The 27,882-nt window shown below is 44.7% G+C and overlaps 1 protein-coding gene across 3 annotated transcripts; it reads left to right on the top strand.

Annotated features, from left to right (window-relative positions):
- Positions 1–5,878: 5,878 nt before the first annotated feature.
- On the top strand, positions 5,879–26,521 carry PPM1K (protein phosphatase, Mg2+/Mn2+ dependent 1K). 3 transcript variants are annotated; one of them, XR_012775619.1, is made up of 8 exons: positions 5,879–5,999; positions 9,551–10,078; positions 10,654–10,754; positions 18,366–18,531; positions 19,062–19,206; positions 20,250–20,384; positions 20,860–21,133; positions 25,352–26,521. XR_012775619.1 is itself a non-coding variant. In XM_075500930.1 (7 exons), exons 2-7 carry the CDS (start codon positions 9,639–9,641, stop codon positions 20,989–20,991), a joined length of 1,119 nt encoding a protein of 372 aa, XP_075357045.1. In that variant the 5' UTR covers positions 5,879–5,999; positions 9,551–9,638; the 3' UTR covers positions 20,992–22,569. The 3 variants fall into 3 exon arrangements, 1 of the variants encoding a protein (XP_075357045.1); XR_012775618.1 differs by lacking the exon at positions 25,352–26,521 and adding an exon at positions 22,187–22,569; XM_075500930.1 differs by lacking the exon at positions 25,352–26,521 and having other exon boundaries at positions 20,860–22,569.
- The last annotated feature ends 1,361 nt before the right edge of the window (positions 26,522–27,882 follow it).

The raw sequence follows: 27,882 nt of genomic DNA, 5'->3' as shown, positions 1-27,882 counted from the left end.
CACAGACTCCAGCGCTGCTGGAGCATCCGATCAGGCTCTCGCAGGGCTGACGACAAACGCCAGGCAAATGCCCTCCATTAGGATCGCTGTTAAACACATTTCCCCTGAGCAGCATTTGTTTTCTTTAAGATTCTCAGGTTAGTTCTGCTAAAGCTGCCTTAAATCCCAGATGTCCATATCCAATAGGGAAGGCAATCCAAATCAGAATAAATAAATAACTGTAAAGCTTTGGAGGAGAGCAGAAGAGGTGCTTCTTTATATTAATGACACCTCCCGGATTCCTCACCATTAACCCAGCTAATGGCTTTACATTTCTTTTGATCATAAACACTGAAATTGGGATCGAAGGATAAATTATCTGATGCCCCAGGCGCTTGAGATAAAAGACAAAAAAAAAGAATACGAGCTGTGCTCAGTTAAGAGCTGTGCTTAATACCTCTTTAAAAGGGAATCACAAGTCACTAGCATTTTCTTGGGGCGGGGGGCAGAGGGTTAGATGAATGAGAAATAAAAACCCCCATTCCTCACAGTCGCTGGATGAGAGAGCAGCCAATAGTGAGCGGGGCCAGCTCCTCCACCCATCAGGGTGCCTGTGCTAGCTCACCACCAAGAGGTGTGTCCTTGCATGTCTGGAAAAAAGTCTGGCAGGCAGTGAGCTTCCCTCTACACTCTGTTGGACTGCAAGGAACTGTGCATGACCTGGCAGTGTTTTAAACAAGTGTCTTTAATATTGCAAAGCTGATCGGAACCCAGCATGATACTTAATAGCATGCGTCGATCTCTAATGAAGAGTGGTTGCTAAGGAAACCACTTAAAAGCCTACTTTAAAATACTTGCCACATACTCAAAAAGCCAGAAAAATTTCCTGCTGTCAAATTACAACAGCTCTTCAAAGGTCATTAGGAATATTCTTTAATCATTAAGATAGAAATATGCACGTGGTTCCTCTCAGCAGATGACTGAATTCTCATCTGGGATATTATCTTTGTAAAACTGAAGTCACGTCACTGAAATGGAATCAGCTGTGCTACTGCACAGCCATTCTAGAGATCAGATTTTTCAACTACGTATTTCTAATACAAAGTTACCATGTCTGACATCCTAATGTTTTGAAGTATCACAACTTCTAACTTACGATACTTCACAATGGTTCAAGTTCAAGGACAAATTCAATTTGCACAGCTAAAATGGAGAATGCCAAAGGCACAGTGAAGGGCTAGGAACATTCTGTTCTAACTCACTTTTTCTTGCATTTAAGAGGACAGATTCTTCACTAGGGGCACAAAAAGCTCAACAAAAACCTTTTTTTCTGTTTCCAAATAAACTGCCTGAATACTCAGAAGCCATTTAAAGTTTCAGAATAAACAAAGCAACCATTTTTTTTATTTTCAGAAAACATGGTGTATTGGGTCTGGCTGGGATGTAGTTAACTTTCTCCATAGTAGCCCTCATAGTGCTGTGCTTTGTATTTGTAGCTAGAGCAGTGTTGAAAACAGTTGTTTTGGCTATGGCTGAGCAGTGCTGGCACTGCTCGCTGAGGAGGGGCAGTGATAGAGCAGTTTCGTGGGCACCTGGTAGCCAGCCGAGATTAACCAACCACACCTGGGATCACTACGTACAGAAACCTGACTTTTGTTTTAATGACTACAGCTAATCCTCTAGGCATGCTTTTGATCTGACCTTCACAGAAAGCATACAGTGTTTAGATATAGGAGTTTATTTTCCGTTTTTACCGGGACAGAAGCAAGCCATGTCATCTGAATTGAGATGGGTCCTGTGACAACAGATGTGCAGCTGACTCCCATCTTTCCTACGAATGAGAACTGGGTTAGAGCCAGCAGTTTGATCTGGGCGCTCCTGTGAATCTGCACCATAGCCATCCTGTTTCAGAATGCCTTCCGTCTCTGTATATATCATGGGTCCCAAATGAGACAGAAACTTGAGTAAGATAACCAGAGGAAACAAGACTATCATATCCTAAAGTCTAAGCACACAAGGGATATCACATCAACCGTAAAAGTATACAGCATGAGTCTGAGAATTAGACATTGCACGTCATTTGAACAGTGCCAAAAATAATGCCGTTTCACTTTTCTATTTCTTGTTTCTAATCAGAATGCTTATTAGCTTTCTTAGTCATGTTCCAATGTTAACACTATTATTATTTATGCAAGGGCAATACCTGGCAAGAGTGCCAAAAACTGCATTTCCCTGGAAGAAGGAAGCCACTTTTCACCCATAGCCTGAGGACTGTGTGCAGTCCTTGTCAACAAGGAGAAGCATGGCAGCTCCACCAGGGCAGGCAAGCTGGGGATAAGGGTGACGGTGAGGCAGCCAGGGACCTCAGCACCCAAACAAGGAGAGCCAGGCCAGCTGGTGACAGCAACAGGGGTCAGCTACGCTCCAAGGCCTGACCATAGAGACAAGACAGATTCAAGGTCAAGCCAGGAAGTTACATCAGCCGGGGAAGCACAGGATCAGCAAGATACACGGCCAGGCATGGGCATATCTACAGCATGGTTGGGGCAAGGGTCTGAGCTTAAATTCAGCTCCTGAGCCAGGGGATAGAGATCCCCACTAAGGTTTCCCACAGCTCCTTTCCCAGCACCAAGGTCTGTGCTGACAGCTGGGCCATGCCAGGGCTGGCCACAAGCACAGGCAGCCAAATGCCCACAGCAGGGGTTCTCCGCGCATTTAGGGTCTGACAGCAGCCATGCACGCCTTTCCCACGTTAGCTCACCTGATTTTGAAGGGCTGCCTTTGAAAAGTGCCATGAAAAATGATGGCTGTTGCCAATTATTTGAAGGTCAGTGTTAAAAGGGTGGCTACTTCCCTTCACCACAGCCACGGGATGTTCTCTGGTCTCTTCTGATCTGCTAGCAAACCTAGAGAGTACAGAGATATAATTAGCTAGGAGTGTACCATAGGGAACAATTCTTCACTTATGAGGATAGAAAGCATGGTGAAAAAGTTAAGTTCTCCCACTTGTAACATCAGGCACTGCAGAGCACTTTGTGCTGATGAGAAAAGCACAGTGTTCAGAATCGGTTTGCTCTGCATTTCTAGCTTGATCTGAGATCTAATACATGGAGATTACAATGGACATTTCTTTTCCACCCACCCAAGAATCATAGCTGCTGTATGTTCAGTTACAATGCTGGGCAGGACAGCATGCTAGCACACCGGCAACCAACCTCCCTGCCCCTGGCAGTTTGGTTTGTTTTCCAGTCACATGAGAGAGTCAATTAAGCTTTTAGAATCCAAAGATGGAAGCACGCAGAGAAGAAGGATGAGTAAAAAAGGGAAGAGAGGTAGCAGGAGAGAAATAATCACAGGAATATGTGCAAATTGTGAAGGAAAAGGAGAACAAAATAAAGCATAATGGGCGGCAGGGGAGGGAAAGGTCAGGAACATGGAGAAGCAAAACCAGAAGCAGTAAGAAAAGAGCGAGAAAGATAATCTTGCAAGAGCAGAATTCCTTGTTAGGAGAGATGGAATCTAGAAAACTTAACTCATCCTTTAGGGAAAAAAAATGTAAGGGGAAAGTCCAAATTAACTGTTTGCAGTCACAAATAAATGTTGCATAGTACAAGTTCCTGCTCTTCCTGTTTCTGAAATTGTTTGCCTCCTGTCCTCTAAGTGCTGTCAGAGGCCCCTCAAAGTACCAAGTGCTGCACCGTAGCCTATCCCCCCTGCCCCCACCTATTCCCCTACAGACCCTTGCCATTGTGCCCTGGCCTCATCTTCAAGCCTGCTACCTTCTCACAAAGCTCTTCTTATGCCTGCTGCCTCTTTTCTCCTGCCACCTCAAATTCCTGCTGCTGCCCCTTCAGCTGCCTCCCACTTACCTTCCAAAACCCTGTAAATATAACAGTAGTTCCACTGCACAAAAAGGCTCAGCATGAAACATTTCTCATTTCCATGCTGGCTTTCACTGCAAACTATCAAGGGCAGAAATTGTCTCTCAGCTCTTGTGCCTAATATCATATAGGTCCCTGACACTTTTGGGAAGCCCCTGCTGGTACCACTCTGTAAATAGCAATACCTGTTTTACAGGGTAACATCCTGTTTTCATTCTCGATAAATCACTGTGCTAGTTTGGATACACTTCTGTATGGATCACTTCTGCTTAGGAGAACTGCCGCTCTTTGCCAGGAGAACTGGTTTCCATGGAGCATTGTTTTTCCTTTGTCTCACTGAGGACAAATGGGAACCAGGGAACAACCTGCAGTGACAGATGACAGCATTGCTATCCCAAAAAGACTCACAGGGTCAAGTTTAATTTTAAATGTTGAGTGGGACACCACACATCTGGAAACCAGAACAATCTGGTAGGTACTACCATGCTTACCTAACCCCTTCTTCTACACATAAACCCATACAGTGAGAGCTCTGAGGGGTTTTTCTTGCTGCTTTTCTGTTGCCGGGAAGCCAGAAGCCAATGGATTTTGCAGTCAAGGCACATCATGCAGTGGGCACTAAGACTGCTTAGCTGTCCCCTACTGAATACAGAAGGGAGTCAGCTGACATAAAGCTTTGTTCAGAACACAGTAAAGATGACATTGCAGTGGATGATAAATATTAATGGCAGCTTTGACAGATTATGGATGCCACCTAATAACAGCACTAGATATAGATACATAGGTCCAAGTTTTTAAGAATGTGTACTCACAGTCAGGAGACCAAAGAACTTGGTTTCCTGAAATATTGGTGCCTTTGTGAGGTCCCTAGTTGGGGAATTGAAATCATCAGTCAGTCTGTAAACCTACAGGTCCAGTATCACATTTTAAAGGCTTTTTATGAGGTAATGTCAATCACAAAGAAGAGTTAGAGGCTATAATGCTCTTGAAATTAAAAAAAAAAAAAAAAAAACAAAACCAAAAAACCCCAAAACTCCCTTACCTCACGAATATCTGGGAGTGACCTCCTTAAGCTCCTATGGAAACTACATCGGCTCCCATTTTTCTCTTCAGGTTTCTATTTTCAAGTACTCTTGTCTCCAGTGGACAGCGTGAGGTCAATGGGAAGGTGTGTTTCAAAGGCTTTTTGTAATTAGTCATCCGATTTGCCAGATTGCACTAAAGACTGTGTCAGTAGCACAGTGCCATGCAAATGATCTCTTTAAACTGCCATTTGGATACGGGTCAAATGAGAAGAAGGCAGCAGGAGTGTTTTTTTTCCACAGAAACAACCACCTTGGAGCAGCACACTCGACTGTATTTTAAATCTGTTGCCATAGTTTTCCTTAACGACATGCACTTTTTTCTAAAGCCCTCTTGAGAAGCCCATGTGCAGCAGCTGCAGACACAGCCTGCCCGTCCCTGCAGTCGGGCTTTCCACCTGGCCGAGACCGACTTCGCGGGGCGAGGAAGGCGGCAGGGGTCAAAAAGGGGGCTGTGCAGGGACTCCGCCGGGGCAGCGCCACGAGCCCGACGCCTTCGCCTCGGCCAAGGCCATGCCGGCTCCCTCCCGCTCCTGCGGGGGTCCCTCGCCCCTGCGGGGGGAGGACGGAGACAAGCAAGAGCCGCTTCCGCTGGAAAGGCGCGGCGCGGCGAGAAGGCAGGCGCGGGGCCGCTACAAGGCTCCCGGCAAGAGCCGCCTCAGGGCCTCGCTCCCCCCCGGCCCGCCGGCTGCCGGCCTCCCCTGCCGGGCCCCTGGCGGCAGGCGACTGTAGGCGGCCCGCCACGGCCAACGGCCGGGCGCGCGGCGGGCGGGGCGGGGCGGGGCGGGGGGGAGGCTCGGCCGCCGCGACGGCCGCCATTGGGGGCGGCGGGGGGCAGGGCTGCGGCGGGGGGCAGGGCTGCGGCGGGACGGCCCCTGGCGGCGCCCGATTGGGCCGGTGGGCTCCGGCTGGTCGGCGGGGCGGGGCCGGGCCGGGGGAAAAGCCAGCGGGCGGCAGCTGGCCTCGCGCGTCTGCAGCCTCGCTCAGGGCAGGCGCGGATCTCGCACCGTTGGGGCGCAGCTCCCCGCTGCCGCCGGCTGCCCGGGCGCGGAAGGAGGTGAGGGCCGCCGCTTCTCTCCCGGACCGGTCCCCTGAGGCAGCCCCGCGGCCGCGCCGATGTTTAGCGCCGGGGCCCCTTGACGGCCCAGCCTGTCCGGGGCCTGGGGTGGGGGGTAGGGCAGGGCGCCCCCGGCCTCGGCGGGGAGCGGGGCGGGGGGCCACGGCTCGAAAGCTTCTCCCTCTGCTCGCCCGTTTCGGCGCGGGGAGCGGGATGGGCGGTGCGGGGCTCCGGGCGGTGGCTGGGGCCGGGCCGCGCGGCGGTGGCAGCGAGCCTGCCCTGGGAAGGAGGCGCGCTCCGCTCCCGCTTACCGACACCGGTCCCTTCCGGCGGCGGTGGCAGGTGCAGTCTCACGCGCCTCGGCAGGGGAAGGCCGGCAGCGGCGGAACAGCGGGCGGGAGGAAGGAAACAAACGGGCACTATCGGTCTCCGGGCGGTCGCCGGGGCAGCGCCGTGGGCTGCTTCGCCGGGCTGGGGCTTGCTTGCCTTCCTCGCTTCTCTGCGTTTCCTTCTCCTCCAGCTGCGGCTGCTGCGCGGGGTTTCTGCTCTGTCTGCCCGCTTAGATGTGGCGGCCGGGGGTGGGTCCCGGCCCGCGCTCCGGCCGTTAGGCCGCGCACGAAAGCGGCATCGGAGAAGTGAGGAGTAGCCTCTGGCCTGCCCGCCCGTCTCGCTGCCGACCCCTTCACCGCAGCCGGGAGGAAGCGGCTGCAGCAGAGAGACCTCTCCCCTCACGGAGGGGCTTGCATTAAAGACGAGATCTGTGCTGGTTACATCAGTCTTTTCCTCAGAGGCGCAAATGGCGCTGCCTAACGTAACGGCACAGCTTTTGTGTACATAGAATAAACCCGTCCTAGCTTGCTCAGTCGGTCGTGTACTAATTTGTAATTAGTAAATAGCAGCAGAAACCTCTTGAAATTGCTGCTGTCTGTGCAGTTTATTATCCAGGCAGGGGGTGAGATTATATTGTCACAGATTTAAAAAACCCTCTGATTTAAGATGAGCTTAACATACAGAAACATACAGTACTGCCCACATCTGTGGGATTTGGAAAGCATGCAAGGCAAGTGCACTTGTGTGTTCAGAGTTTTAAATTCCTTTTTAAATGCGTTTGAATCCCCTGGGGCAGCAGGCATGCCTTCCCCTTCTTCCGGGTTTCTTTTTTTTTCCCCTTGTCTTCTCACAGTCTGGAAAATTTCCATCTGCCAAGCAGCAGTCAGGCTGTAAAAGTGGAACTGTGCATGCTGAACTACAGTTTAATTGCTCCCTTCATTTGCTTTAAGCATTGTCTTTCTGTGTCTATCTGCAGGAGCTATTTCTTTAAGTTAAACGTGTACAGATTAACAGGATCAGATGGAGCACCTCAAAACAGCTTTCCATCTACAACTGTCTTGGGCTTTGGCTTTAACACCAGTGCCCCCCTTTCCAATACCTCGGTCTTGTTTTGCACAGATGGGCTTGCGCTATGTTTGCAAACATACCAGTTAGGAAAGCCCAGACTGTTATATGTCCAGCTGAAAGTGCAACTATTTACATCACAGAAACTAAAGATCAGGTTCCTACTCCTGACTTGCAGAGACGCTTGAAAAGCCAAACTGTTGTCAGTATTTATACTTACTTGAAAAAAAAAGCCTTTTGAAAGTTGAATTTTATATGGAAAAAATGCATTAATTAGCTTGGGATTTTGGATTAATCCTCTGATTCATGCTGTGGATACAAGGAAAACTAAATATAGCTAACATTTCACGTTCTCCTTTCAAGCTGACAGAAGTGAAACCAAGTGCGGGTTTTGTTAATTGGCAGGCTTTCAATTTGGTCGTGCTGTGTTTCACAGAAGGAAGTTAACATACTGTTGTTACGAGTCAAGGGTAACAGAAAAGCAACTCAAAGTAAATCAGTTTTTAAATACCTGTAAGTATACTGAAATAAGGATCTGATGTTGCCGTCACCCTACAATAAAATGGAAAATCTTAAAATTCCAGGTAAGTTCCACTTACCTCGTGGCCGAGCCCACATTGGTCTGGTACAACAACAGTGATTTGCAGTGTGTTTGGCTTTTTATCAAGTTGACAGTTACTCTCTAAGTGCTAAGTAAAGAAACCTTTCTTCGTCCAAGAATTGCATGAAAGGTAAACCAAGAGCACATCTAAAGCAACATGCTTTGAGCTGTGAACAGCAAGTTTAATGGAGGCCTCCAGAAAGCTTGTGTCACCGCCATTGTCTACTAAAGCAACTACTTAATCAGTTACCTTTGATAGTGTGTTTTTGCAAGCACCCAGATTTTGCCTAGTAATTTAAAAAAGTAGTTTTAACAAATATTTCAGATCTACAGATGCAATTGTGATTGGCATGGGGAAAGTACAATGGCAAGGCACTCCAGCCCAGACTTACAGCGTCTCTGGGGTACATGCATTGCTCTTTGCTGCTCTATTATGTCAGGCCACCCTGCTGTCTTCGCCCCCTGCATTCACTGTGAGCCTGCATATTTTTAATTCCTTTATTATGGCATATAATACCTTTCACTCATAATTTTGCTCTCAGCAAACTTCGAGCGATTAAGCTAGAAATCCCTCACTTAAAATTTAGTGTGGTTAGTTACAATGATCTGATGGTCCAGTTCAGATTTGGTACAACAACATGGGCTTACTACAAACTGCACCCCAGCCTGTTGGACTTTCATCAAGTTGGGTGTTACTCTACAAAAGGTTAAATAAGCCAATCTTTCTACATTTTTCAGCATGCTAGATGAATCATCATTAGTGAATTTTTGTCTGTGCTGAGCCAAGTGGTGTGTTTAATTTATGTGAGCTAGAAAAGAGGTCTGAGAAGCCAGCAGAAGATCTTGCTTGCCTGTGTTAGCCAAGGGAGCCCATTTCAGGGTTATGTGGCAGAGAACTTCAGGCCAGACAAAACAGCAGAGAGCTGCACAGGCTTTTTTGGGGGGAAGTTTGTGTGTGCAATTGTGTATGTCCATGCATACACTCTTAATGGTCATTCTTAGACAGGCTAAGAAAATCACAATTCACATCCCAGGTCTGTGACAAGTATTGTTCAAGTCTTCAATAAATGTGACAGAACCAAGTATCATGTGCAGATGAAAAAACCTCTTTAAAATCTAAGCAAATATATTTCTCCCGCCTTTCCCCCTGGAAACCACAGTGTGGATGTTTCAGCAACTGTTTGAAGAGCATGCATGATAAGCTCATTTTCATGACCTTACCTCCTATTTTCTCATACTCATATTTTTGCTGACATGGAGCAAAGTCGTTATTGCTCTCATTTGCTCCATCACAACCTCTTCAACCTTGGAAAATTCAGGATATCATTATTCAGGTGACCAGCAGAAATGCCATACCTTGATCTATCTGCAGCCCTCACTATTAGAAGTGGGCTGGTCTGTGTAGGATTGTTTCTTGGTGAGTCATGCAGATCCTACTGTAGTTTCTTCTAGGCAGTGCTGTGCTACGCATGATTAGCGGGCTCTGAGGGTGACATTGTTTCCTGAATGATGTAACTGAAAATTCCTTTTCCTGTGCTTCTTGTTTCCTGATCAGTTTTTGCTTTGTTCTCGAAGACATTCCAGCAGCCGTGTATCTTTTATTCCTGATCTTTTTTTCCTACGAATCTCTGTGAAGACAAGTTATGTCAACAGCTACTTTAATTAATTTGGTACGAAACGGAGGGTATCAAGTAAGGAGGAGAGCTGTGCTGACATCCCGCCTTTTGCAAGACGAGAAGCGTCTGACAGCCGCGTGCTACAGCTCCACCTCCGAGCGCCGTGCTTCCCGCTTCGATCCAGACGGGAGCGGGCAACCTACCACATGGGACACCTTTGGCATCTGGGACAATCGCATTGATGAACCTATTCTCCTCCCACCAAGCATAAAGTATGGGAAACCGATTCCAAAAGTCAGCCTGGCCAACGTGGGCTGTGCAAGCCATATCGGGAAGCGTAAGGAAAATGAAGACAGGTTTGATTATGCTCAGCTGACAGAGAATGTCCTATACTTTGCAGTATATGATGGACATGGTGGGGCAGCAGCAGCAGACTTCTGTGATAAGTACATGGAAAAATATATTAAGTAAGTGTGCATCAAGTGAATGCATGTCAAATGAATTACAGTAGAGATTCCTTCCTTAGGACTGAAAGGGAGCTGGTGGGTCATACATTGTTGCTAATCCTCCTAGCTGTATAGCCAGCTAGCCCAATGGGACAGCAGGAACACTGGACTGGAGCAGTGGGTTACATGGGACATGCTATGAACTACTTATTCTGTATGGTGCCTGCCCCATTGAGCAAGCCTGCAAAGACAAGAGAAGACAATATGATTGTACCCACCTTCCAGGAAAGGACTGGGAACACAGAGAGTGTGAATTGACTGTTTTCAGACAGGGTCACTGTGATCACTGACCTATGGCTTGCTTACTCTTCTGTATCCGTGTCACATCCCTGGGTGTTGGAAGAGGAATTTTATCTATTTGCAAAATTATAGGATTATGCTTCCAGTGCAGGTCATTAGTAAAATCATACTACCTTTTCACTGAAATCCAGCATTATTCAATGCATGGAGGGAGGAGATAAGGCTATGGAAGAGACTGATCAAGATCTATATTTCTTGGAAAGAAGTTTAATTTTTGTTTGCTTGTTTGTTTCCAGAGAATTTCTTGCTGAGGAGGAGAACTTGGAAAATGTTTTGAACAAAGCTTTTCTAGAAATAAACAAAGCATATGAAAGGCATGCTCATCTGTCTGCTGATGGTAGGTAAAAAAACCAATCTGCTCATATGGGTGTGGAGAATAAGGTTTTTCTTATTTGCTTAGTAGTTTTGTAGTAAAATGTCCAGAAAAATGCTTAAACAGTTTTACCTAACGTAGGATTTTGCTCTGATTGCTTACTGCAAATGAAACAATTATGCTTTACCTCCTTAAAATGAAAAAGTTGTAAAAAGTCTAAATGAAATTTACTGGGGGAGTTATTAATCTGAATGTTAGCATCATCATTAGTTAATTTCTCTTAACATGATTCTGTCAAGGAAAGTGTTTGTCAAGTTAGTTAGCAAAGAGTGATTTAGATTTGCAAGGAGCATAACTTTACTGTGTGAGAAACCTGGGAGGGGGGTTTGGTTTGTTTTTTTTTGGTTGGGGTTTTTGGTGTTTGGTTTTTTGGTGTTTTGTTTTTTATTTTTAAAGCTGTTATTCCTGTGGGTTAAGCAACAGTGTCAAAAGTTCCCCTTTAACTTGGCTGCTGCACCTGAGGAGGAATGTAAGCCAAAATTAATACAATTGATATTGCTTCTGCACAAACAGAATCACAGGAGTAGCTGAGTGTGAAAGGGGAAAAAAAGCAGTGAAGAGGAAAACAAGGTTGGCTGTGGTAAGGCTGTGGTAAAGCTGGCACCAGCCCTTTTAGACTCCTTAGTCCTGGCTGTTAATCAAGTTCTTGTACATGTATCTAGAGACTAAGTGTATTTGAAGTTCCAGTTCCAGCAATGGGAGCTTGTAGAGAGCAACTTGGGAAGGGAGATAGAGGTCCCCATCCCAGTTCTGTCACAGGAGTTTCCTCAGCCAAGAGATACAATTTTAAGGGTCAGTTTAGCCAGTCTTTAAAAAAAAATAAAAAAAATAAAAAAACCAAAACCCGCCAAACAAACCCAATCAACAAAAACCAAACCCACAACAAAACCAAAACAAAAAAAAACCAAACAAAAAAACAAACCAAAACCCAAAACCTGTCCCAGTGTGGGTGCAGGTGCTGGCAAAATGATGACTGAGGTCATTTCAGAAGAACAGAAAGTGTAAAGGCTTTCTCTCCAAGAAAGACTTGAAAGCAGCAAGCCCTCTAGGGACTGAAGTGATACTGTATTCTCAAGCTAGTTTTCTTACGCAATGAATGAATACAGTCAAGTAATGGAGTGTCTTCCTGCACTTTAACTGCTAGATGAATCTAGGTAGACTCAAACATTTCCTGGCAGGACAGGTAGCCTGAGTGTGAGGGCAGCACTGTGAGGGATACACACCATTCCTCTTACCTGGTACAAGCTAAGGTATCAGGGGTATCAGGAAAAAGTCTTAAGTCCTGGAATGCAGCCCTTAAAAAAAAAAAAAAAAAAAAGGGATTAAATCTGTAAAGCTCATTTCCCCATTATATCCCACTTTATTTTTTTTATATTGAAATCCTTTAAAAAATAATGGTGTGGTAAAAAAGTCCAGAGTCACTTTTGACCTATGGGGTGAGTTTTAACTGAGCTCATGAACCACATCAGTAGAGCAGATGTGCTTTTTATCTGAGAGCCTCCTTGCAAATACGTTTTCATAAAAGCCCAAATTCAAGAAAGTGTCCGGATACAGGCTTATGTGCTTCACTGGATCAGGACCTTTCATTCTCACTAACATGAAGATCTGTTATTTTTGTCCCCCTCCCTGCCCCTTTGTTAGTAGGACAGCTCTTGGTTTGGCTCATTGAAGTGACCTCTGTTAAGTGTCAGAGCAGCTCCTTGAGGAGAAGGATTGGGAACTGTACTTGGTATATTATTCTGTTATTCTGAAAACAGTTTCTGATTATAGCATTTCGTACATGAGACTTAAGGAACTGGATAACAACAATATTTGACATACAAGTTGTGCAGCAAGCTGAGCATTTTGGAACTGCTTATAGGATTTTTTTCGTATCATTTAACTAACTGGTGCTGCTTAATGAAATACAATGCAAATGCCAGCAAATTCACGTAACAGTTACTAAGATACTGGACAAACCCTCTTCATTAAAAAAGCTCAAGGTCAAGCAAAATAGAGGGCAAAAGTATTGTCAAACATCCACAGGGGCCACACTCTGGCAAGCACTCACTGTTTCTCAGGTAGGCTGAGCACCTGCAAGCTCTTGCAGGAGCCAGTAGGATCTAAAAGTGCCCAGTGCTCTTGACTAGTTGCCCAGCTGAAAACCAAGCTATAAGGCAAAGAGTGGAGTAACAGGGTGCAAAAACAAGTGTGGATTTCTGAACCAATTAAACTTTTTGCATATCTGTTGTTAAAATAATTCAATACTATGTTGACTGCTTGGTGTGGATATTTTTGTTGTTGCTGCTGTTTTGAAAGTTACATAAAATTTCAATGCTTGGCATGTATCTGTGTTAGACGCTTACTTCCAAACTGATTCAGTTTGCCAGCAAAATTTCTGATTAATTGTGGCTATTCTAGATGTGACTAGTCAAGACTGTTGCTAAAGTATCTTGAAAATGGTGGCTGGTTTTGTAACACTGGGTATCTGGGGTATGCTGGATGCTCCCCAAGACTGACCTCCTTTTGAAACCTGGCCATAGGCTGACAAAGTGGAAAATAATAGCTTAGTCTTGTTCCAGTAGATGATCCTGCCAGGGTTCACCCCTTTTACTGTATCTGCAAAAAAAACAGGGCATGTTCAGGATCTTACTAGTGCAGGTCTTACTAACACATGACCAGCTTTGAAAGTGTGTGCCTGGGTGTTTGAAGGAACATAAGTCCTGGGACAAATCCCTGTAGCCAAAATTGCATGGATTTTGTTTGAGGCATTGTTTATAGTACTATTTAAGGGATAAAAAAACCTCATATAATGGCACAAATTTAACTGGACTAGAGATGTGCCTTATTGGAGCACCTAGCTATGCCTTCAAGGCCATGGTCCTTTGTAGGTCACTTTACAATTATAGAATATTTGAAATTATAGATGGAAAATAGATAGCATAATAGTTTCTGTGAGCTTTCAATAAAAAAAGGTATATGTATGTGTTCCAGGTACTGCTACTGTGTCTGGTGTGCAGTTCAGTAGTGCTGTTGGAGTGCTGTACTGGCTTGCTGGAGACTGGTCCAGTATCCCCTCTGCCAGTGATCTGTACCTGTTGTTTCACACAAAAGCATAAGAAACTTGCTGTAGGCAGATCTGGGATAATCTGTCCTCCACCTAAATCCTTTGTAATCATTAACAGCTTAGAAATATGCCTGAGCCATGTTTGAATGAAAATGCATTTTTGAAGAGATATCACTTTCATGCATTTAAATATATCCAGTCACTTTTAAATCCTGCAAAACTTAGGTATAGGACACAGTAAAGGAAGCTCATGTCCAATATTATCCACATGTCATTATCCACAGGACAACTGTTAACACAGATAGACAGAATTTTCTGATATTTTTGACCAGCCATAAAAACTAAAATGTAAAGGCTGAATAGCTTTGCTCAGCAAGGACAGAAGTAAGGAAGTGAATCATGTGCTTCAGGAAATTTGAGCATCTCTCTGGAGAAATGTAAGACAATACCTCTCCTGGCCTAGTGTAGTCCTGCAAGGTACTGCTACTGCTTCTGTCCACTGCAATCCACTACTCAGAGAAAACAATAGAGAGTCTTTCCATCAACCTCCATGTTCAGTGCATCCAACTCTAATCACATTGGCCACTCACTTCTGGAATAGCCATCTTATTAAAACATAGCTGGTATTAACTGATGTATCTATGTTTGAAAGGCACCCCAGGAATCTTATGCTGAGCAAACAGCAAAAGTTATTTTTAAATAACTAAATTAAAGTAGTGGGTTTTGGTTTTGTTTTTAAGTTACCATTCAAACATATGATTTTTATTTCTTTGAATATGTTAACCTGCAACACTGAAGAAAAGGGAGAGCTGCAGAAATTGTACTTAAGTATTTCATAATCCATCAATGTTACAAAAGCAGCCTTTTTATCCCTAGGCCCTGATTATTACATAATCAAGTTAGAAGATACTAATTACAATATTAAAGGAGTGTTTATTTTGCACATTTTCCCATGGGTCAGAACAATTCATATACTTCTAATCAGCCTTTAAGATGGCCCCATTTTAGTTGGCACCAGTTTGAACTCCCCATTTTTGTTACATATAAACATACATATGAAAATAAATAAATTACCTTGAGGAAACAGATTGGGCCATATTCTGTACTGAAGATGTTCTTCAGAGTGGCCACTCCTGCCATATATGAGACAGCTGGCCCTCAAGCATTGATACAATTCTTTGATTTGTTGGTTGGTTGGTTACTTACCTCCACAGGAAAAAAAATGTAGCTTTTATTTTGGCTTAATTTAAACTGGTTTTGTCACACAGTTTTAGTGAGAAGGTGAGAATGGTGGCAATGCCCCAGAAATACCAAGGCTGATTTATCTGTGGCCAAAGATGCATGTGTAAGTCTCAAGTACTTCCTATATGACCTGCAAAAGACAGTGCAGGCAAAACCAAGAGTGACTGCTTCCCCTGTTCTGCAGCCCTTATTCTTTCATCTCCAGTGTTGCAGGTTTATTTTGTTTGAACAAAGTCCCTGGGTGAATTTCCTATTTGCCTCTGTGTGCGTGTTATTTGTGGCAGACACTGTACCTGGTCAGCAGCTCTAGAACTGGAGGCCCTGGACACTATATGCTGGGCTTCAGTGGAAAGAGAGATCTGCTTAATTTTGTCCCAGGTGAAGGAGTCCAGCGGTTCCTAGCCTGGACTACTGGAAGGTTCCCACATCCTCTTTGTCACATTAGTTGAGATGACTTGCAGTAAAAGTTGTCCAGTGAGTGTTAAGAACCTATTGAAAGATCTTAGTTTTATAGTGATATTGTTAGGAAAACAAAATAAACTCTTTAATTGTTAAAACCAATATATATGCTGATGCAACGTATTTTGATATTCTTAAATAACCTAGCAGCAGTTGTAGTAAAGCATTAGAAATGTTATCCCATCATCATTCCTGTGTTTTCGAGCTGTGCTAGAAATCACATGTGTGTAGTCTAGCTGCATCCATGTTCTTGCACCCCTACCCAGATCATGACCTGGTTCCAAGGAAGAGAGCATGAGCAGCATTTATTTTTCTAGGAGTGCTATTTAACTAATAAATGTACATACAGCTCAAGTCACTATGACTGTTACCACAATTCTGGACAATATCTTGACTTGTTCTTTAGTACCATCCCTTGATTTTGTGATAGCAGCTCTTTTGGCTTTGAGAGTTTGCACTTGAAAGATGCAGATTCACCTGAATGCCCAAATGTTTCCAGTCATTTATGAATTAATGACTATGGATCTTAACTTTTTCAGAAACTGCTTGTGTTTGTCAGCATAGTTCCAAAACCAAGGAATGAAATGGGAGAGTAGCAGCAGTTCTGCATTAATTTTAATGTCTAAATAAAATGTATTTTCTGTGAAATAAAAAGGTAGTTTACATAGGTTCTTCATTTCACTTCTTTTAACTGTTGGCTAAAACAGGTATTTTACTGGTTCTACTAAAATTTCTAATAGCATTGGTGCTTGTTAGCATCTTACTTTCATAATGTGCCTCAAGGTGAGCCTGCAGTGGACTACTCCTTGCTTCAAATAAGAAACAGGATGTCAGTGCTTACCTGAATAGTCAGAAGCTATCAGCATCTAAATAGTCTTGAATATTGTAGCCTGCATGGCAGCCATAATGTAGTCCAAGATGTGACCTAGGTCACCATGGTTGTTGATCACTACTTACCTGTTGTTTAAGTGTATAGCTAAACCAAGTCCTCACTGCAGTAATAATACCTGTTTTAAATAACACAAGCTTAGTTTAGACTGTTTTGTGAATTTTTTTGGATTCATCAACTCACTGCTTTTGCTGCACAACAAGGCTCAATGCATCTTTCAGGGCTTTGTGCACTTCAGTTTACTCCCAACCCTGTTTTACTTATGGGGTGCTGAGACCTCGCAGGGTTGGAGAAAGGGGTTGCCATGATCCCAGAGCACTCTCATTTCTGTTTCCGTAGTACATAGGGTGTCATGCTGCGTGTATGCAGCTTGCTGGCAGCTGGTCAGAGATAGGGCTGGCTGGTGTTCCTCCGGCTCAAATGTGCAGTCCTGTCTCAGTACCATCCCACCTCCCCGGAGTCAGGGTTGCAGGGCCAGAGGTAGGAGTGCCTGTAGTTGTAGCTGAGCTCTGCAGAAGCAGTGGTGGAAAGGTCTTTTAACTGTTAGTCATGTGAAAACAGGAATATATAACTGGGGATTCTCATTCCTAAGTTAGTCCAAAACCCCTCTCAAACTGGCTTGCTTTTAAAACCTGGAAAAACTGGAAAATCCCAGAATGCAGGAGACCTACAGAGGGCCTTTCAAGGGGATTTGCATTGGCTGTGAATGCAAATGTGTTCTGGGCAATAGCTTGTCCTGGCCAGACATTTTACCGCAATAGCTCAAGTTGGCAGGAGTTACTGCTTTCTAGGCACCTCTCACTGGGTTACCTTTGCATAATTTGCAGGAAGGGAAGATACTAACTGTAAAATGGGACTCTCCTTTCAAAAAGCGAACAAAAAAGGAAAGCTGGACAGTTCTTCTGGCATTTCCTTCACTGCAGATAAAACTGCAGATCTTTTCTGAAATAGTCAGACTTGCATTTCTCCTTTTCAAGCACTTCTTTTTTTCCAGAGTGTTGTAGCAATTGAAATGAGAAGCCCTTAAATTTACTTATACCAGTTAATCCAACCAGGTCCCTGAAAATAGTCAGCTCAGCTCACTCCCTTACCCTCTAAGAGAAGGAAGACAGTAGCTAGGGCTGTTTTGCTCTCTAGGCAGTCATGATATACCCCTGTCAAGTGATCCCACCAGTGCCCAGGGCAGATTGCCCAGAGAGCCACTGCCAGCTGACTGCATCTGTTTGCAGGCACAAGGCAAGGCAGAATCCAGCTTCACCTTTGCGCTGGGACCTCCAGCAAGTTGAGAGGGTCTGAAGGGAACAGCATCCCTTTCTGAAAAAAGCCATCAGCCTGCTGGCTGAACCCTTCGTCTCTTGGCAGGGCTGGGGGAAGCAGCGGGAGATTTTAACAACTCTGACAGCAAGGGGAGGACCCCACAGACTGGGGTCAAGGAGCGATCTAGTGTCTCTCTTCTGGTGAACAACTATGTGGAGCTACAATTACTATTACTCAATTGCCCACTTCACCACCTAACAAAGGGAAGAGCCATCAGCTTTATGGTGGGCTATCCATGCAGTCACTGTGCCCAGGGATAAGGATGATAACCCTGTAACCTGAGGTGAGCTAGTGGGACAGAAAAAACTATGTGCTACAAGCTGAAAGGAAGCCACTGTACCTTGTACTGCTTTTATTCCACTTGCCCTCTTTGCATGGAGCCATGTTGTTGCACAGAAATACTTATCCTTTCCACTTCCTCTCTCTCCCTGAAGTCCTACATGCATGCATGTTTGCTGTATTTTTTTTATATGTAGATTTAGTTTAAACTTAAAAGCAGTTACTTACTGGTAACATAGAGTGCAAGTTGTCTTAATTTTACCAGTTGAAACTGTTGCTGTTATAAATGGTCCCATGCTTCGAGGCAGTGCTAAAACCTCTCTCTTTGATATGATGTTTATAGCCACTCTGATGAACTCTGGGACCACTGCAACAGTGGCTCTGCTCCGGGATGGTATTGAGCTGGTTGTGGCAAGTGTGGGAGACAGTCGTGCTCTGCTGTGTCGAAAGGGAAAGGCCATGAAACTCACCATTGACCATACTCCAGAAAGAAAGGAGGAGAAGGAAAGGTACCTGTCAGCTGATGATGTAGCTTCCCAGGGAACGGCCTTGGTCAGGATGTGCTTGTGTTCTGCTGCTGGGTTGGGCCTGGAAGAAAGCAGAGTTGAACATAATGCCCTGAGACCACCTCTGAGCTGGCAGAAAGCGGCGCAGCTCTAGTTAATTCATTTGGTTCCATTTAGAGGACTGGGAATGTGGAAAGCCCTGCATGAGCGTAAACTGTCTTGGCAGTAAGATCAGCATAGCTAGGACATGATACAGAGCCATGACCACATGGTTCAGACTTGTCCAAGACTGCCAGGTTAGAGACAAGACCTGAAGAAATGCACTGTGGTTCCCAGGTCAGGACTCAGCCTGCCAAGCCACATGCCTTCTGTGGAGCCCTTCAAACAGCAAAAGCCAACCCTCAGTCTCCCAGCTTAAGTCCTCCGTACCCCATTCTGCATCAGTAGCTAGTGACAGAAATTGCAGATAGAGACAGGGGTAATGGTGTGAAGCAGTAACTTATATTCACTTTTTCTTTTGTGCCTCTGGACAGGATTAGGAAGTGCGGTGGCTTCGTTGCCTGGAACAGTTTGGGACAACCTCATGTGAATGGTAGACTTGCAATGACGCGGAGCATAGGAGATTTGGATCTTAAAAACAGTGGTGTGATAGCCCAGCCAGAAACAAAAAGGGTTCAGGTAAAAGAAGGCCTGGTTAACAGGGAGAGCAACATTCGGACTAAGGGGCATCATAGGTATTTGATGCAGGTGGCGGTACCCATGTGACATGTGCCCATGTGAAACCTGATGGCCAAGTGTTGGTTTTTATTTGTGGTGAAGTAACTGGAGACCAATTCTGATTAAGTCATTTCAGATTAACACTAACAGGACAGAAAAGAATCTGGCTCTGATACTAAATTCAGCCAGATCAACTTCTATATCCCATTTGTCACAGTACAATATAGGATGAGGGAAGAAAGATAACGTGTGATATCCACTACTGAAATACAAAGGTGTTAGTCTGTTTGGGACTTGTGGTCAATGAATAATTTTGAGGTTAATGCTGATATAAAACCGTCACTGAGAACTATGTGGGATATGGATAGGCTGTCATCAAAAGGAATACATTGAGGTTTGCACACTTGGGAGGAAGGGAGGAGGAAAGGGCAGTTGCATGCATTGTATCATAGCTCTGTAGTTGTCCGGGAAACAAATTAACCACCCAGAAGGCATTCAGCACAGTTGCCTTCACTTTTGCAGGAAGGCTCTCCTCTCAGCTCATATTCTGTTTGATACTTTTCCCCAGTGCACCGCCCAGGGAACTTATATTCAGTTGGTCCTAATTAAACACCATCCACTAGGCCTGAGGGGCTTAAGGAGATGACTGCAGTGCTATCATGTCTTCCTTGAAATCCTCAGTTTAAGCATTTTGTTTACTGGGTAATGTATGGATCTGGTCTTTTGGCCTCAGTGTATTCAGAGGGCTGCTTCCTAGAACTGGAAGCACCTTAAGATGCTTTCCTCCAGTACAGGGAACACAGTCTGTGTGGCTGATGGATGTGCTCAAGGATTCAAGGGGCAGCCTTTGGCTAGCTGAGGGCTTGGGGGTTCCAGTTAGTCCTTGCACACAGCACCCCCAGAAAAAGTGCTTTGCAACAGGGTAAAAAAAAATAAATGAAGGCAGTTACTTTGCCTTGCAGCACTCGCTCCATCGTTGTGCATACTGTCTGCCTTTATTGCAGCTGCATCATGCAGACGACAGCTTCCTGGTCCTTACTACAGACGGTATTAACTTCATGGTGAACAGTCAGGAGATCTGTGACTTCATTAACCAGTGCCATGATCCTGCTGAAGCTGCCCATGTTGTTACTGAGCAGGTAATGCCAGGGCTTCTCTTGGCACCAGATGCTTGTTGTTTTTTGTTTGGTTTGGTTTTAAAAAAAAAAAGGTATACAACCACACATTCAAGTGAATTGAACTATGCTGGTTGAGACATTCACTAGTCCCGCTGGCTGGCCTTTTCCTTACCCTAGGTCTTGCCACATCCTTGCTGGGCATCATTTCAATTAACTTGCTTAGCTCATGATCCACTGAACTGTGTGGAACTGTCATTGCAGTTTATTCCTTTGCTGAGTATGTCATCAGCATAGACAGAAATGGTCAGTTTCTCACCAGGGTTCTGGATGGTGGCATATTCTATGGAAAGCTCTGGAGCATACCAGAATGCAGCATCAGGGCTGGGAAGGGGCAAGGAAGTCTTGGACCTCAGGTCATGCTGTCCCATGTGGAGCCAGACACTTGTTTCCTTTCCCAAACAAGATGATGACACTGACATTTTGTTTCTTCTCTCAGGCAATGCAATTCGGCACTGAAGACAACAGCACAGTTGTCATAGTGCCATTTGGAGCATGGGGAAAGTACAAAAATGGTGAAATCAACTTCTCCTTCAGCCGCAGTTTTGCTTCCAGCGGGAGGTGGGCGTGAAGACCTGCCACAGCTATCTTTTCCTGCCATAAACTGGACACAGCGTGCTACAGGAGAAGACATCCATCTGTTCATAGGTTGACTCAGTGTCTTGTCCATCTCTTCTGTTCACAGTGTTATAGAAGATGCCACTGTTCCCTAGGTGCGTAATGCCCTGTTGTTGCTTACGGCTGATAGCATTTTGCTGCGTTTATTCCGGTCAGCATTGAGGCAGCTATTTCTTTGGGTTTGTAGTCCCAGCAGCTCTGCACATCGCTTTGTTCACATGGATGAGGCTCTAGGCTTTCACCTAAGGCCGAAGGTGTTGCACAATTGTTTCATACCTACTTGTATTACCCAGGACCCTTAGTTACCTGGCAGCTGTGTAGGTCTGAGTCTCTGAGCCACATGCTGGCTTCTTTGTATGTTAATACATGGGGGAACAAACGCACAGTGTTCTTAGGTAGACAAAAAGCGGGTTTGTTGTCTTCCTCTGCTGTGTGGCCACCCAAAACTCCCCTGTGCTTCACGAGAAGCAAGTGAAAAATAAGAGAAGTTTCAGAAGTGTTTAGGTTCTGATGCCAGAGGCATTTGGCGTAGCTGAACAACTTCCTGAGACAGTACTGATTTGCAGGGCTTTGTGCTCTCATTGCCATCATCTGTGATCCTCTAGCTCCAAGGAGATGGAGCAGGCTGGAGCCACATGCTGTTGGATAGGTGGGAATGTTTCTGCATTGGGTCCAAAGCCTGTACAGTCTCTGTGGACCATGCAGCAGCCCCTTGCACTGTCTTCTCTTTGGTGTGCCAGTGCTTGATAGGAGCACAGAGGAGGGAAAAAGCTGCACGTTTTTGATATCCAGAGACTCTCATCAACTTGAATTATTTTTTTTAATAAAACCAGCTAATTTCAAAGAGTTTACTAATCAAGATTCTTTGGATATGTAAGAGTTTATTTCTTCATAAATATATGAGGATTTTCCTGCCCTCTGCTAAAGGTTTCTTTCAGTTAGTCATGATCTCCTGTGTCTCTTCATGGTATACAGGGAGCTGTAAAATGCCCAAAGCAAGCAAGCTAGAGAAAGGAGAGAGCATTATAGTAACATAAGGTAATTTTTGTAAGTTTTGGGTGGTGTTTCTAGTAGGTGTCAGATATTCAGACACCAGAAGGTAGTTTTATCCTTAAAGGAAGCATTTCCACTTCCCTTTCCGGAGAAAGTCTGTGTCCAGTGAGCCAGGGGGGACCAGAGCTCTGAGCCAGCTTGTATTGCTGCTGTGACACGGACTGCAGGTGATGTGTTGGCAGCAGGTGAAGATCAGTCCCAGCATGCTTCGTTCAGACCTTCTTCCTCTGCTCCACATCAGGTGTGCAGTTCTTGTGGCCTCCGAGTCACCCTGGTGCAATGAAATACGGGCAAAGAATTGGGCTCTTCTCAGACTTGCCACAATATTTTTCATTCTGTGGATGTTTCTAACAGCACAATTTTAAAAACAAAACAAAAAAGTGAAAGAGAAGTTGCCTGATATTAAATCACCTTGCAATAAGGAAAAATATTTCTGAGATGCCTGGCCTGATTCTTATTTTCCAGTTTGACGTACACATGTTCATTACTTTTAGCCCTTTTCTTTTAGCCCAGGGTTACACCTTAGGCAGTCATTCCTCATGTTTTTCCTTGCCTCTGGTCAAAGGCCTAGCAGCACTCAGCAGAGCACAGTGTTCTACTGACAGCATTAAGTACTAGGTGTTTAGAGAGTACGCTGTTTTTGTCCCATCACTTGGTGTATTACATGGTGTATATAATGTGTATGTTCGGTTTGTAAGTACAAAGAGCTTGTGAGTTGGTATATGTAAACCTCTGTTGTATTGGATGCTGTTGCCCAGGCCTCTGTAATGAGTGCGTCACTGGTTTACAATAATAATCTCTTCTCTCCCCAGATTTTCCCCAGGGTTGGGGTTCAGTCTTCACCTGAGGTCAGAATGTTTGCTGGTTGTGGTCCTGGACTCAGCCTTGCTTACCTGAGGCAGAGGGGCACTTTTAGTTGTTACCAGTGAGAGCAGGTTCTCAGTCTGTGGCAAGTCTGAAGATTCCCACAACCCATTTGTGGCAAAAATGGCAATATGCAGCCTCTCCCAAGCACTTGAGGAGAGGTTGCACCTGACAGGTTCAGAGAGCTGCTCCAGGAGTGTGGTTATGACCGGTTTGCGCTGCAGCGTGAACAGCTGACAGCCTTTCTCCTGCCAAAGAAGTGACCTGCTAAAACAGCAAGTCCGATAGTTTCTAGCAAAGGGTTAACCACAGCATGCAGCAGTCTTACTCTGGGCACAGTGAAGGGTTACAGTCAGGCTCTGGAGAGGGAGTTGCTGTGGGGGTGGCTTTGGTGTCAAGTGTCGGACAGGCTTGAGCAATGCTGCAGGGATTTGGACAAGCTCCATTGACACTGTCCTGTTCCAAATGCTGCTCATGTCTGTTCGGCCGGCTAGCCATCTATCCAGACAGAAGATATCAAGGGTGCTGGGGGTGTTTGTGACAAGTACACACTGATTTTTTTTTTTGAGCAGTGCTGGATACTTGCCAAGCTGAAGACATGGTATTAAATACAGGCTGCTAACGAAAAACACTGCAAAGGTGCTCTGAGGAATGACCTGGCAGTTGGAGTAGCTTCTAAACAGTGACCCAGATGTAACATGAAATGACAGTTTTTCTTCTCATTGGAGGTTTTGGGGCATTTTTTTTTATCTGTATCCAGATGCCTGATTTCATAGAGAACAAAAGTGGTTGGGGGCTTTTATTTTTTCTAATGGAGTGGTTATCCTCTCAGAGGAAGGATCCATCCATAACTTCTTTTAAATTTTATAAAGGAAGGGATAAGACAAAGCTTTACAACGTAGAAGATGATTAGATAAAGATGTATTGGTGGTTGCTATTACTGCCTTTATACAACCACAGAAAAACTTAGATTGGAAAGGACTTCTGGGTGTCATCTAGCCTAGCCTCCTGCTCAAAGCAGGGCTAACTTCAGAATTGCATACTGCAGTGCAGGAATGTCTCCAGACATGGAAATGCAGTGCCTGAAAATGGATGGGAGAAAGAGTTTAGTAGCATGCAGTGCGGTTTACCTGTGGAACCACTTAATTGTATTGAAGTTGAAAATTTACCAGTATTTAACAGGCACTTTGTATAGCTACCAATAAATTGCACAGATAAATTAGCACTAAGATACGAGCCATTTTGCTCTAAGCACAAGTGAATCAATAACTGACAGGAGATCAGAGATGCATTTCTTAACACACAGGTTATTCCCAGCCTTCTGCATTGCATTCTGAAGTAAATGAGCTACTGATGAAGATGAAATGCTTTGCCAAGTGGCCTGGTAGTCTGCCTGTTCCCCCTTCCATTAAGAACAGAGGTACCTTCACACTGGTTTGTGTGGATTCCTTACTTCATGCTGCACAAGGCAAGACTGAGTGCCAGCTTGAAAAGCATAGCATTTCGTAGAAACACTCCATTACCAGGACTGTTGGTCTCTGCCTCCTGAACCACAACGCTGCTTTTTCCTACCAAGATGATGGTGAACTCCCCTAAGATTTAGTGGCAACTGCACCAAACCTTGTTTTTTTCTAAGTTGGGAAAAACCTGCAATTTCCTGGGTGATAGATTTTTCATCATTTGACACTTCTCATGAAGAGTCATGAGAGCAAGTCCCTGCCCTCGCATTTCAGTTTTGGGGCTGTTTTGACACTGATACTGTGTTGGCAGAGTGAGCTTTGCCAACGTGTTCATGTGTTGAGTGGGACATAGGTGTATGGCACTGAATTTGGAGTGCATGGACTATGAAGTCGGTGGAGTAAACTCATGCTGGGGAAAATGGAAGTCGTTTGTTGTAGTGGTACCAGGGGATCAAATTAGCAGTGCTGTGGTAACGTCTGGCCAGCAAACCTCTTGGCATAGGGTTCTCCACCAGAGCTAGGTACTGCTCTGCTGTGATGAAGCTGTACTTCTAGGTTTTTCTTTTATCTAGTCAGTAAGCCTCCTGCTGCCTTATAGCAGTTCTGCAAGCAACCAGCTTTACACCCCAGGGCCCAGCAAAATTCTCTTGCTTAGCAGAGAGCTCCTTTCAACTTGAGGACAAAGAGCAAATTGTCCTAACAACAGCAGTTGCCTATCAGAGAGGTTTATTATTGAAGCATCACTAGAGGTATCTTACACTTTGAATGAAACAAAACAGAATCTGAGTTTGCTCTCTAGCTTCCTGTCTTTCCCATGCCTCTGTTGTTTCAATGAAAAGAATGATATTTTTTTGTTTATTACAGACTGAACTGAAAATTAAGGGTGACCTACTGAGCAAACCGTAACAAGTGTTTGCTTTTTTCCTGCCTTTTTAGGGATGGATTCTGAACTCCATTGGATCTGGTAAGAGTATTTTCTTGCCTGAACAATCCCCCTGGAGCAGTGGTGTCTCTCACTGTACAGGCACTGCTCCTGCTGTGGGTGGGCTGTGCGTGCAGAAAGGTGGAAAATGCTGTCCAGCTAGATACTTGTTTTTACTGTGAGGATATGCAAGGTACAGGGGGCCTCGTGTTGCTGGAGGATTTACTAGGAGAGGTGTTGAGACTGCAACTGGAGTTCCAGCTTGGTCTCTCCACCACTGGGAAAGGGGGGTTTTGTGCTTTGTAGAGGGAACTCACTAAAATGTCACTTGCAGCCTTGATTTAGGAGAACCGGTCTCTCTGGAAGGTGAACATAGTGCAAGAGACTGAAATGGGGATGAGATCCAACAGTGTGTTTAACACAGGGTCCTCAATACAATTAGTCCCTTTTAGTTGAAAAGCTCAGGGTTGGAGAATAATCATGGAGCACAGTTTGTGGTTGAGAATGGGGGTGTGGAGAGAAATCAGCAATATTACTGCTTTTTACATAGTTGGGGGAAATGAAAATTGTGAGGAGCATAGGCTCACCACAGGATTTCTGCTGACTTCCACAGGATCAGGGTATCAGATGACCTTTTCTGTCTCAGCAGGCAGATGTGCTGTGGTCAAAGGCATTGGGATTTCTAGCTAAGGGAGAAGCACAAAACAACAGATGCTAGTGAAACTGGTTTAATATTAATTTTTCTTAAATAAATTCAGTTGGGCACTGCTAGGTCCATTGGTTACTCACCCAACAAGCCGAATGTATGCTATAGCAACACTCTGGGGGGTATTCCTTGGTTCTAAAACTGCTGTTCTCAGTGCAGAGATATCCAGCGGGGTGTCCTCTTGACCCAGGATATCAAGTGCTTGGGCAGCAGTGTGTGTCATAACTTTCTACAGACATAAGTGCAATTGCATATATTAGTTACATAGTTTGCCTTAGGACTGTGTATAATTCCTGTTGTTTGTTTATGTTTGGTGTAATCAGTGTCCATAATTCATCTACTTAATTTTATAGAGGTGTCCATTTTGCCTTTTTTTTTTTTAAACATTTGTTTGTCTTCATCAACTCAAAGCTACAGTGGAGCAGATAAGTCTGTACTGGAATGCTTAAAAGATCTTTTAATAAAGAACTGGCTTCTAGAGTTGTGTCACTACAAATGGATTTTTCTTCTTCCGCCACATTGCAAACTACCAGAAAAGTTTCTGCTTCTCAAGCTGTGTCGTCACTGTCCTGTTAGTTCTGTGTCTCAGCTCCTGCCATAGAAAGCTTCTGATAACCAAGGCTTTGCCTGCAAAGAAAGACATTCACCCAGTGATAACCAGTGCAAAGTAACCTTTTATGTCTGTGCTCTGTCAGCATCCATAGGCTTTGCTGCATCAGGGCAATGTGTTCTAACTTGCTATTTTTTTCTGTTTTGTTTTGATATATTACAATGCCAAGAAATCAGAAGGACCTCTCTCTAAAACAAGTCTGTCTTAAAAAAATAATTCTTTTGTGAAGCAGGAAAGCACCCTGGGTAGTGAGCAATGTCATCCTGTGACACAGTGGAAAGAAACAAATTTGGCTTCCAAAATAAAAGAATATGTATAGCTTCTGCATGCATTCAAGACTTTTCTGTTATCCTAAAAGAAATGATAAGGAGCAAATAACAGTCAAGGGTTTTAACTCATCCACAGAAGTAACCCTGAGAACACTATTATTTTTAATTACTACTGATTTTACAGCTGAAGTCAAACCTACTCTCTCTTTTACTCTCTCTCCCTTGAAAGGAGCAGCCTTGACTTCAATGAAGTCCTAGCTAAGCCCCAGCTAAGTTTAGCTAAGCCCCAGCCCTTCCTTTTAGGACTAAAGTGAGTCCTTTTTTGTTATCCTTTGTTGCCAATCCACTTCTCAGCTCAGTTTAGAGCTGATCAGTTCTTAGATATATGCATCTATCCCATGGTGGTAAGCATAGTGTAATTGCTGCTCAGGTAAGTTAATTTTAAGAACTTGGGTAGTGTGTTGGGAAATGCACTGGACATCTTTGCCCTTTCCTCACACCCACCCTCTCACAGTAGTTGGGAAATGGCTCCCAGGTTACTGAGATTGCGCTGCAATGCAATCAGAGCGTTTCTGTGACCTGCTGGTTCATCCATGCCTGCAGGAGAGGAGGAGGGCAGCTGAGTCTCAGCAGCACCATGGTGGTTCCCTGCCCAGCTTCATCAGGATGGTCTTGGGAGAGCAGCAAAGCTTTAAGAAAAGCAGTCCTTGCTCTCATGTGGGGCACTCATAGAGGTCCCCCAGGGAGGGCTGTAAGCTTTTCCTGGAGCTGAGGGCAGCTTGTGTCAACACCCCCTCCCACAGCCTACCTGCACAGGGCAGGGGTCTTGGCTAATTACGCAGCATTGTCATCACTGCTATTGGGCAAGAGCCTTGCTCTGCATACACACACAAACCCATACATCAGTATTTACATTTGTAACATACTCTTGCCCAGAGGTTGTCTTTGCTTGCTCAGTGC

Source organism: Mycteria americana, chromosome 4 (genome assembly GCF_035582795.1).
Source record: "Mycteria americana isolate JAX WOST 10 ecotype Jacksonville Zoo and Gardens chromosome 4, USCA_MyAme_1.0, whole genome shotgun sequence".
In the NCBI taxonomy this organism is placed as follows: Eukaryota; Metazoa; Chordata; class Aves; order Ciconiiformes; family Ciconiidae; genus Mycteria; species Mycteria americana.
The sequence above is the reverse complement of the archived record's forward strand: the minus strand, read 5'-3'. Positions and strand labels throughout refer to the sequence as shown.